We start from the raw sequence: 12,313 nt of genomic DNA on the forward strand, positions 1-12,313 counted from the left end.
GCCAGCTTATTGCTTTCTGCTGCCTCTCCGTCACTCACTCTCACACACACATACAAATAGACACTCTCAATGTTGGACCCATGCTTGTGCAACCACAAAGCATCAGGAGATCCTGGAGAAACAGCACAAACTACAAGTAAGAACAAAGCTTTGTATATATGATGATCAATATTGGCCATTCATCTGGATGAGTGTGTGTGCGTAAAAGTGCTTGTGTGGCAGGCTGGGCGGGTGCGTAGCTTGATATCCGGCTGGTTTCATTGTATCCATGGATGGCTAAAGAAACTCATTGCCGTGACGGGTTAAATCCTATTCACCGCTGGATACGCACACACTCACGCATGCACACAGACACACACACACACACGCACGCACACACACAGCTGCCTCTATCTCTGTGAGTTTGTCTCAGAAGGGAAGTGTTTCTCTTCCTTCTTCTTTCGAGCAGAACAAAACAAACAATGAGCCATTATTGTTCTATCCTTTGCCTTTTTTTTTCCTACCTTCCGCCTCCTTTCCCGCTCTTACTCCGTCTATTATTCTTTTCACCCACTGTTGAGATCTTTCAACAACCCACCAACATGGAATACGTACAATCAGGAAGATGGCTCACCTATTGGAGTATATAAGTATTGCGTGTGTGTGTATGTGTGTTTGCAGGAGATACGTCCATTATGCACTTGACATAGTGTCATCTAAAATCAACGGGTACATGCAAAATAACAATGCTTTGTCACATTGTATAAATGTTTACCGGTACTTAGAGGCTGTGGAAATGGTATATTTTCATTACAATATACGTATATAATGTCCAATGTTCAAATTTATATCTAATACTATAATTGTCTTACCACACAGAGCATTGCGATACTTAAATAATGACAATCTTGTTTCAGCTTACTCGCATTTTCCTTGAATACAAAGTTGATATAGTCGTGCCGTGCCCAAGGAGGGTGATTTTAAAAGTATAATCTTCTTTGCGCCACAACTTAGACTTGATTTCAGCTGGTCTAAAGTTGAGTCTACTTTTAGCCACCAAATTGTCAGGTGTGCCGGGGTCGTGTAAAACCAAATGGCCTCACTACACTGTCTCTGAATGTACAATAATGAAATTTTAGACCAAATAAGTAAAACTGGGTAATTTTCCATGGCATACCTGATGATTTCTCACGGGACACAAATGTGCGGCACAGTGATAGGGAATCCCTGACACAGACAGCACAAAGGCTGTGAATGTGACCTCACAGTGGCAGCTTGCATGTGAGTGTGCATGGCCTTTCCAAACTCCAGTGATCAAAGGTTTATTTGGCACGGAGAGGGTGGGAGAGACTAGAGGAACTTGGGGTGAAGGGCAGAGACGACCCCCCCCCCCGACCCCCGCCCCTTCTTCTGCATCCTCCCCTCTTGACTGAGCCACCTCATGCTCATTCCCAGCATCTTTTATCCGGTAAGCTGTTGCATGTCACAGTGGATGCACAGGGGGTTCAAAGGTCAATTTGCCATGCTGGTCTAATATTCCCACTAAAATTATTTCAAGTTTTGTTTTAAGCAACACCTGGATATAATTGTCTCATCGGTGGTTAAAAAGTGTTTTGCAAGTGTCACTCGAAAAACAACAAGAACAATGCACTCACATCCCAACACACACACACACCTTGTAAGATAATAGGTCAAGATACAATAGTCCCCTTTTGGCCCCACAAGTCAAGTTCTTCCATTCATTCGCATTCATCTACATTCCGCCCCCCCAGCCTAGCCCCAACCCCCTACTTCCCCTTGCTTTGGTTGGGGGGGGCACAGGTCATCAGGGGCTTTACCCCCACACACTCTTCCTGCACACATACACACACACGCACACATGTTTCTTGTGGCTGTTGTGTGCTAAAGTAGCAGGTGCAAACTAAATTTGAGCATAGGGGGAAAAAAAAGTGAATTTGCTGAGCACAAGTTTATTTCACTCTGAAATTGACGAGCCTGAAAAAAAATGTGGCTCTATAGAATTTGTTTTAAAAAGTAATGGTGTTAGTAGTGGGGGTGCTGAAATAAATTTTTTGAAAACTATCATTACAAATGTTATGTTTTTGTTGAGTAGCAGGTCTTGGTTTTTGCCTCCATTCGTTCAAATGTCTCCCTGGGCCAATAAATGGATCTAAGACTGAATAATTGTATCCTATTTGCGTATGTCTATGTCTATCCATGTCGCTGCATGCTGTTCCTCCTGTCGCCCCTCGCTGTGCGTGTGTGTCATTATCCAGCGGGGGTTACTCTAATGGAAGCTGTGATTAGCAATGCTGTTAATTAGACCACCGAGTCAACCGGGCAGACCTCTGCTGCAGCGAGGCTGGTGGCACAAGCACGAACAACACTTCCTGGATGCTTCAGTGAAATGTGCCATTTGAATTTGAAAGTTCAGTCAAACAATCAGCATGTTACACATAAAGAACAGTGTGGAACAATAACGCTACTAATTAGATTACAGCGCTCGTGTTTGAGTCTGTGGCACAGTCGCGAGTGCACGTACGCATAATAATTCATCCATACAAGACGACAATTATTATTCGTGTCAAAGAAAGACAGTCTCCAACTAAAGGATCCCAATTATGGGTCATTTTCATAGCAGATATTTGGACTTGTCAGCTTAACAATAGCATAGATATTCACTGCTACCCTAATGAGGATGGCTCTGTTCCCTGTAAATGATGTCTCTTTGACAGACTCCAAAATCTACGTGAACATAGAATGATGATAGTTAATGGGCTGAAAAATAGATGCTAGTTTTTGCCAACAATCGCAAATCAAGTTAACTTGTTAAAGTGTGCAGTAGTGGTGAAGCAATCAGTCGACTAGTTGAAGTTTAGACGCCACGGAGCTCGTCTTGCATTTCAATCTGAAATCAATCTTAATCTGTCAGCGATGAGGCAGAATCAGGTTTTTGGATTTTCTCATTTAAAGCCTTGTATTCTGCTGACGTGTAACAAGCCTGTAACCTAACCTGGCTTTTTGATTCTTATCTGCTGAGATGTTTTACAACTGGACACCAAACGAGGTACATGGACGCAATCTAACGTGATCTGTCAAATCTAACAAGGTTTACTTTTGATTGACACAAGTAGAGAGATAAGCAGCCTATGCTTATTATTGTAGTTGTATTTGGCAGTGATGACTGTGGGGTGTTTTGGTTATCCCATGAATGAAGCTACATAAGACAGACAAAATAAAAATAAAAACTCCCAAGATGATTCTTGACGTAATCAAAATTGCTATTGTTCCAAAGACATAATTTTAAATATGACTCAAGTACTGAACCTCATTAGATTGTGCAGGTGTACCTAATGTTTTGCGCTGTGCGTGGAGGTGGGCGAGGGGGAGGGTTGGATGGCAGCCCCCAGTGGTGTTTGCCAACACTCGAACCCCCCTGTTCAGACATCTGGTCCTGTCTCATTTACCGTAGGAGTCTGTCTGCGTGATGGCTTTTTAATGCCATTGACAGAACCACATAGACAGTCACACACACGTGCTCATTAACATACAGTAACATGTACTGTACGCCAGCGGCCTCACACACGTTCCCACCACCACTGACAGGCGTACAACATTGATCAAGAGTAAAAACGATTGGGACCAATAGCGTATGAATAAACTTCCTCTAAATGGCTCTCCAGCAGGGTTTGTGAATGAAGATGTATGGTGTTGTGTTCAGGTGTTGCACGTGCACACACATCTGTCATTGATCGTCATGTGCGCAGCTATTCCCAACTGGGATTTCTATACTGGAAAGGAAATGAGGGAGATCCTGAGGCGATCTGTAATGTGTTTATGTTTGTTGCGCACTTGTCAAAATACATATGTGAGCAGAATAAGTAAGCATAAGTAAGGAAGCAAAGACATTCCAGTTAAACTCACCTTCATCCCGCTTCCTCTTGCCAATATCAGCAGCTGAGCTGATACCCAGAATGCCGCTGATGGAATACGAAGAGCCGGCAGAGTCGCTGGTCACCGCAGAGACCTGCGTAGCCGCCACTGATGTCGCTGTCGGCAAAGAAAATTTTAGTTGTCATTCTGAGATCTTATGTGGGGGCTTCGGGTTAGTGGCACTAACTTTAAACTTAACCCCCCTATGTTGTCTAAATTATGCAGTAAATGGTTTAAAGTCCCTGTAAAGTGAAAATAAATATTCACATACCACAAAGAAAACTAATAACTTGTAAATTGGATTCGGCATTTCTCAAGGCACCGCTGTAGTCTCATGTTTCCCCATTCCTTGTCAACATCATTGACTTGTGACATTATTTTAATCCCGACTCTCTTTCTAAACATTTTGCACAGTTAACATGTCCATGAAGCTGAACCAGAAGCACAAAAAAAACTCAGTGGAGGGGGGCACTGTCAAGAATTGTCGCTCCCTGTAGCATTAAAGCGCCCCGAGGGGGTGGGGGGGGCAAGTTCTTTGCCGGGCGACACGGCAACAACATACTTGTCATTTCTTTAGACACACACACACATATGCAACATACAGTCACTCATGCCTGGTCTCCTTATCTCTGTGCCCTTATGAGCAAGCAAGGGGCTGAGTGACAGTATGGTATCCCATGAGAGACAGAAAGGTGAGGAGGAAGACATCCTAATCCTTCCTCCCAGCGGACCCCCCCCCCCCCCCCTTCCCGTCCCACAACAACACAGAAGAACAAGAACTAGAAGAGGAAGTTTTCAAACAAACACACACACACACACAACAAACCCAAGGATCAAGCCCCCCACCACTCTGTCACACTTTTGTCAACAAGGAGATGATAATGAATGCATATCTTACCTTTTCCTATCAGTTGATTTAGCACTTCAATTATCTGATTTTCCATACCTTTTCCTCTCCACTGTTTTTTTTTTTTTATCTGACTGTAATGCTTTTATTCTGCAAATCGAAATGTTCAATTTTCCACCTGGGAGCGGGAACCCATTTATCTGGATAATCTGCAAGCTTGTGAGTATGTGCGTAGTATTCGTTTTTGTGTGCAAAAGGAAGAGCCGGCAAGCCGTGCATATGAAATTAATTTAGATTAATAGACGATGCGTGATTATGAAGATATGAGAGACACTGAAACACAATCCGAAAATGAGAATGACGGAAGGGGGAAAGAAAGGCTTTCATTTTTATTTTCTAGTGAGATAGTCAGTGATGCTCGTACAGTACAAGATATATTGTTTCAGTCTTTGGCATGATTTGACACGATTGTCATTTAGATTCTCGTCATCGCTCAACTTTTATGCAGTGTGACGATTAGTTTTGTGGGAAATGACACGTGTATCACAGGTAATGTTTCTTTAATTAGTCAAAAATTGAAGAATGGTGAACTAAAGGGGCCAAAAAATACTTTAATATTTATTTTTCTGTGGTTTTTGCAATTTTATTTTATTTTTAACTTTTGAAAACAATGATTGTTTTCTGACATCCTCAAACCAAACCAGCTGTCAATTTGAATGAACATCCTGTTTTGGAACAAGAGGGTGGAAATAAATAATAATGTTTTGCTTTTTAGATGATTCATTGATTAATCGGTAAAATACTTCACTGATTAATCCATTATTAAAAGAATCATTATTTGCAACCTTATTTTTTAAACGGGTGCAAAAAATAGTTGGTCTATTTATTTCAATATTCAAACTGACTTTTTACTGTACAATATTTAATATTTTTTTCTGTTTAGAATATCCTATTCCAAAATGATGGGCTATGTTGCACGTTCTATTAATGGCAACAATTATGTAAACAAAACACTCATTACAATAAGAAAGTATCAATTGATTTTTACTTTCACGCGAGACATCCAAATACTATCAGTGCTGCTGTAAAAAGTGCTTTGACAGACAAGAGCAGGTTTGCGACCTACCTAAATTGTGAGCCGCTACTGAGCCCGTTTGACCCGGTGGCTGCTGAACCTTGGTCCGAATGATCCTGCAAGGAGGAGAAAGCAGACGTGAATGTGTGTGAAGTGGTGATTTGTGTGTGTGAAAGAGAGAGGGAGGCATCAAGGACATGAGAACACGATCGTCGTGGGAGCCACGTTGTGTGTGAGCATGCGAGTGTGTTCGCCGAGAGGCTTGCGGCCGGCTGACATGGCAGAGGGGCCTCACACTTCCTGCTTGGCTGCTCATGCAAGCCCCTTTCTTCCTCTTTCCCTTTCCTCCTTAACTCCTCTCCATCCTGTCCCCATCTTCCCTCCCTTTGCCATTCTCTCCTTCGTCTTTTGTGTCCCCTTATTCCTCCCTTTTGTCTGCCTCTTTTGCTCACTGCTTCTCTCTCCTCTTTCACTGTCCCTCCCTTTTCTCGGGCTCCGTGCATGCTCAAGGGAGAGCCTTGTCATTGTATGGTGGTGTTGAACCACTGAGCTGAAGCTACTTCATACACACGGAGACCCGGGGCCTCTTAGCTAGGCTGTCCCAGAAATAGATAAACACAACAAGCTGCTTGCTAAACACTTACTGTCACTGCAGTTATGTTGATGTAAAGTTAGGACACACAAATAGTTGTCACACACACACACTTTAGTACCTGTTGATGGAGCTGACGCTGGGCACGCTGTCGTTGTCGCACACTCTCTCGGCCAGGAGCCTGTCTCGGATCTCCCAGGCAAACATGGTGGGGTTTTGGCGTTTGTAATCGGCGATCTTGTCGACCACTTTGGGCGTAGCAACCTTTGGTTTGGATCCCCCGATGACACCAGGCCGAATACTGCCCGTTTCATAGTACCTGGGAAAGCAGGGAGGAAGCTTTTGTTGGTCATGATGCGAGATTTTGAAGTCTGTTCAATAGCAGTGGGCAGATTTTAGTCAGAGATGGCATCTCCTTGAAGATATTTGCATGCTCGATCTTTAGTGAGGACTCCAGAAAACAGTGCAAAAGACTGATTTTAAAGGGAATGAGAGAAGCCACTTTCATTGGCCGGGAAGCTAGTTGGCTGTGGTCACGCTCACAACGGCGCAAACACCCGGACAGAGACCTATATGCACTACTTTTGTGGCTAGGCTAGTGCTACATTGCAATAATTTCCCAGATATGTTAGTGTTTGTATTTATTCTGTGAAAAAAAAAACCATAAAATGGGACACACACTTACAAAAATGCTCACTGAGATGCTGTGGTTTGAATCCAGTTTTTTTGCGTGACACAAAACCTCCATTTATTTAGTTAATGTTGTTTTGACTCCAGTTATATATGAAATGGTGTGACCTCAGGCGCATTTGACGTGACTGCGTATCACACTGACAGTCAAATGCAAGATGAGGGGTGACACTGACAGACAGACACGCTCGAAAAGAGAGATCCAGGAATTTTCTTTCCAGCTTGTATGTATTTGCATGCGCAAGGGGCAGGTGGGATGCGGGTGGGCTGGGGGACTGGCGGAGGACAGCTAATGCACTACCCTGCTTGCAGAATAGGGGGGGATGCTGTGTGTGGATGCAAGCTGTCACTCAGTCTTAAACCTGCTGCTCTTTCTCTCTCACCGCAACTGCTCGGTGGAGTAATCCCTTCCGTGATGTTTGTTTCCTTAAGTGTGTAGTTCCCTGTTGTGTGTGTGCATGTGTGTGTTTGTATATGCGCACGTGCTTCCCATTCTCACTCTCCACAGCTGGACTTTAAACATTGCTAAAGGAAAAGGAACAATCTCTTTTCTAGTGGAAAACAATTTAAATTATTCACAGGCAAATCATTGGTGAATAAATGAGCATGGTTATTGATATCTGCAGCGACGTGAGACACACACACACATTCACAAACAAGGAGGCAGAGTTGGTGTTTTTGTTATGCCGGCAGTGGAGAGACAGAGAGAAGAGGATAAAACAAGCCTCTCTCCTTCCTTGCATCCCTCGATCTCCCCCCCCCCCCACCTCTCACGGTAACGCTTCAGTGAGTTGAACGGCCAGGACAGGGGGGAGAGAGGGATTGGGGGAGACTGAGAGAAGGAGCAAGAGAGAGGGAGAGAAAAGAAGCAAGGGAGAACAATGAGCAACACATTTTTTGATATAGCTGAGGGTCGCTGTGGCTAATCCTTCCCTGCCGCCACCACAAATGGTCTCTCCGTTTCTAATTCCTTTTTTACTTCTCCTCACTTCTTCTTCAGCACGCCCCCCTCCCTTCTTGCCCCATCCTTGTCTCTATTCTCCTTTTGCTATATTTTGTGGTGCTGAAATATGGTGCCACTTTCATTTTGATGCTAATTCCAAAAAGTGATGAATCTTTCCCTCGCATTGTGCCCCTTTCTTCTCTGGCAGACGGAACGACCCGGGATTTACTTTTGAAATTGGCTTTTTAAAGGTGAAGGAAAGAGTCGTCAGAGAAGAAGGTGAAAAGGAGAAATGTGAGTCAGTATAAAAGGAAATGAACAAAACCCAAAGCAAGTAGGAGATGATGGCAGTGGAAATTTGCAAGCTCAGGGAATTGGCAACTTGGCAGCAGAGACACTATAGCATCAGCGTCGACGATCCAAACTCTCAATAACTTGATTATCTTTATATAATAACTGCAGAGTTCAAAAGTCACGTGTGTCGGCGCATACGTGTCTTCCATACCTTCCCAGTATTTTGCTGACACATCCGTGGCTGACCCGAAGTTGGCGGGAGATGTCGCAGGGACGCACACCTTGGTGGGCGAGTTCAACTATTCGCTGTCGCACAACATCGGGAAGAGGTCGGCCGTTTACAAATACACCCCCAAGCTGGTTCACGCCGCCATGTCCTATAAAAAAAAAAGACAGTTGAAGTCACATGGTTCAAGCCACATGGATGAATGAGCCACTGAACATTTAAAAGGATTTATGACTAAATTGTTAACAGTCAAACTCGACTGCATCACAACATTTCACTGCCAATGATACACACGCACACAGTTCAGGCATACGTATGTCCTAAATAAATCCTTTCTTACCAACATAATACTAGCTTTGTTCCTTTTATCCAGAACAGACTAAGCTAAGTTTCAAGTAAATGAAGGGATTTCAATTAATTATTGACCCACGGGGGTCTGAGCGACGCCAATAATATTCCCTTGAGAGAAGACGGTTTAAAGAGACCGAATAGAAACAAATTGGGATAAAACACCACAACTTCTTTCTTTTCTAATGACATCCAGGATGCGGAAGGCAGACCTCCGCCAAGTGACTGGCGTTGACAAACTGTCAATTGGAGTTTTGTCTATTGAACATAGTTGAGCAAACTGTTAGAAATAGCTATCAGGATGTGCAGTTTGCTAAACTGACAATAAAATATTTGAAATAGTGCTTCTATTGATTCTCATTCAATTGCACTTCTAAATATATCATTTAATTCAGAGCCAACAATAACAACAGTCAGCTGACATGAATCCAACATGCATGAGTGCCACGACAAATGTACAAAGGACAACATCTCCGCCTCTCCCCAACAATATGTTCATGTACAGTATATGTTGCACCAAAAGGCAATCCAGCATTTCTGTAATCCACTGCTTTTATATTACCATAGTGATTGTGTCTTCCGGGGAAACACACACACACACACATAGTCGCGCACGCATGCACACTCTAATCCTAGCTGTGAGGGTAATAGATTTTAAATACATGACCCCTGCAGGGGGATACCCCCTGAAATACAAAGCCCTCCCCTGAACCTGACCACATCTTTCTTCTTCTCTGCATCCCCATAAAGTAAACACACAGCAGGCTCCAAAACAAACACATCTGCACATGAGGGATAAATGCAACGAGAAAGTCTGCAGCGTCTTGTGCTTGTAAATTAAACAAAGGTATTTCACTTCCCTCCTTGCTTTATTTCTTTCTAGATAGAAGAAAAGTCATTATGCAGATGCCCCGCTGCCACAGTTTAAAAGGCAATCACTTTTCCCAAAGATAGCAACGTCGCATCCGTCAAGGCCTTAACCAGCATTGCTCGTCACTACCAGGTTAAGGAATGCTGACACGTGGGAACTACAACTCCAAAAAAAAAGGTATTGCTAACCAAATCGGGATATCAAAACATTTAGATCTTCTCTAAGGTCTTTTCAAATTGGGGCAGTCGATCAAGAACACATTTTTTTTAATCTTCTGTTTGAAATCATCAGCAGTATTATGATGATCAGCCGGCGTCTTGTGAAACCCCGGGGAGGTTTTTTTTCCCTCATTTTTTCCTTTTTATCCTCAGCCTTGGAGGGTAACAGTATCCTTCATTATTTAACCATTTTTCTTTATACAATAATATCAAACCAACTGATCTATAGCAACGGAATTCTCGAAGGCATGTTCCAGCAATGCAAGAGTCTGTTCGCAGCCATTTCCCAAACACACTGTAAGTACACTGAAACTTCTACTGTAAAAGTCATGATGATGTTAGCCTATCTTAAATAGCATCAAAACATTTCATTTTTCTGTCAAAAAACTGTCTGTTGAGAAATGCAAAATGGGAGAAAAGAAGAAGAGGCATGAGAAAGTGAAAAGGCCACAACTTCCTGTTAAGGTGCTTGTTAATTTACAATATTTTACTTTTACTATTTTGTGTGACAATTAAGAATGTTGCAGCAACTCAACATTGCTCAGTTTTTATTGTTGTTACTTTTAATTTCACCAGTAGCTCATTTCTTTTACAATTCTATTTCCCCTCTTTGAAATTGTTTTGCAATCTGAACAAATCAAAGCTTGCAAAGTAATGCCTTGTGTTTGTCGAGGTTCCACTCGATTCTTAACTTGTAAAAAGCCCTCCATGCCTCATCTCGTCATGATTTGTTCTTCCACAGAAGCCCACTTTGCTGCAACCTGCTGTGTGCACACAAGTCTCCCGCTGCTTCTCTCTCTCGACTCGTCTTTCAGATAAGAGCAAATGAAATGGGTTCTTTCACTCTTCCTATCTGGGCTGGACCATAAAAAAAAACTTGCTTTGTATAGAAATGGGAAGAATGTCTGCCGAGCGACACGCACACAAACTCCAGATAACTATTTATTCACTTAGCTAGGTATTTACTGTTTGCATTAGACTATTCTTGGAGTGGAGATTTTGGGATTATGTGTCCATATTTTACTTCTCTATCCTCTAAACACAGCTAAGAAGGGGAATTTTAAAAACACAATGAATTGGACAACTGCAATTCAAACACAATCCGTTCTGTGATTTACAGCTTGACGTTCAAGTTTCAATTCTGCATCAATTTTCTAATATAAAATATTAAGAAAGTGAATGAATTTGCTAAAGTCTGAAAATGTCACCATCGTCAAAACTTTAAGAACCGCACAAGCAATGTTTTGAGTAACATTTTGAGAAGGTCAACTGCCTTCACAAAAAAAAATAAAGAGCATGTTTATTACTGTATAGCACAAAACTTCCCTAAAGTGTGCTCACCATTTGATGATGCCCGTGTGCTCGTTACTTTGCCACGCTTTTACTTCCAAAATCAACATTTGCACATTCTGTTGTAAATTGGAGGTTGATATTTCGAACTGTGACAGATTGTCCAAGTAATTTCAAGCCACTGACCAAACAAATTAACTACTTGCTTTCAGGAATTCAATCAGAGCTGGCAGCTGGGGAGGTTTTGTTGCAAATTAGATACAAAGATTTTTGCCAAATCTGGGCTATTGGCTAAAAGGTCTTCCTCTAAAAGCTTGAACCTCAAGAGAGGGAGGAACTCTTGGCACGTGTAGCAGTTTCATTTTCTATTCTGCAAGAATCAGAGGGGACACAACCGGCCAGCTTGCCAGCCTTGGGGACCAGGAGTCATTATGCATCCCTGTTGTATTTTCATTTATATATCCTTTATAGGAGCTGACTTGGGAGCAAAGCACCTCCTTAAATGTTTGATTGATTCACCGTTTCCGGAGGAGGAAAAAAAATAACAGAGATAAAGAAGAATACATTAAGCTCCCCCATCCAGAAAATAAGGTCCATTAGGCTCTCTGTCTCTCTTTTCCTGCCACATTCCTCTGTGTCACTGCCTGTCACAGCCTGAAGCCTGAAAAATTGCAACAAACTAACCTTTTTTTTGTTCTGTTTTTGAAAAAGAAAAAAGAAACTGGGCTGCAGGGCTGTTTGCGATTTTGTCAGTGAGAATACTGATGAGGTGAATTTCGTTGCGCAAACACTGTGTAGATATGTGACGTGCAAGCCAAATTTCCTTATATCATTTTATTCTTCTCATCTAATTTTATTCTGCATGCTATGGCCGTTTTTTTCGCAAAGAAAAAAACGCCATTGAGTCATTCACTGTGGCTAATTATGAATAATTTATGGTCTAGAAAATAAAAATAAAAGTGTTACAGCATGTGTGCGATGTTTTGTGTATATTGTGTATATATATA

The 12,313-nt window shown here is 42.3% G+C and overlaps 1 protein-coding gene across 4 annotated transcripts in view; it reads right to left on the minus strand.

Moving 5' to 3' along the window:
* Positions 1-12,313, minus strand: part of pax5 (paired box 5) — a 39,086-nt gene that overhangs the window by 18,928 nt on the left and 7,845 nt on the right. For all 4 annotated transcript variants that reach the window (XM_061275372.1, XM_061275370.1, XM_061275371.1 and 1 more), the window contains exons 2-5: positions 8,565-8,730; positions 6,548-6,745; positions 5,886-5,950; positions 3,904-4,029 (exon numbers count right to left, since the gene is read on the minus strand). In XM_061275372.1, coding sequence (XP_061131356.1) covers positions 3,904-4,029; positions 5,886-5,950; positions 6,548-6,745; positions 8,565-8,730 — 555 coding nt within the window. The remainder of the gene's footprint in view (positions 1-3,903; positions 4,030-5,885; positions 5,951-6,547; positions 6,746-8,564; positions 8,731-12,313) is intronic.

This window comes from Syngnathus typhle, linkage group LG3, assembly GCF_033458585.1.
Source record: "Syngnathus typhle isolate RoL2023-S1 ecotype Sweden linkage group LG3, RoL_Styp_1.0, whole genome shotgun sequence".
NCBI lineage: Eukaryota > Metazoa > Chordata > Actinopteri > Syngnathiformes > Syngnathidae > Syngnathus > Syngnathus typhle.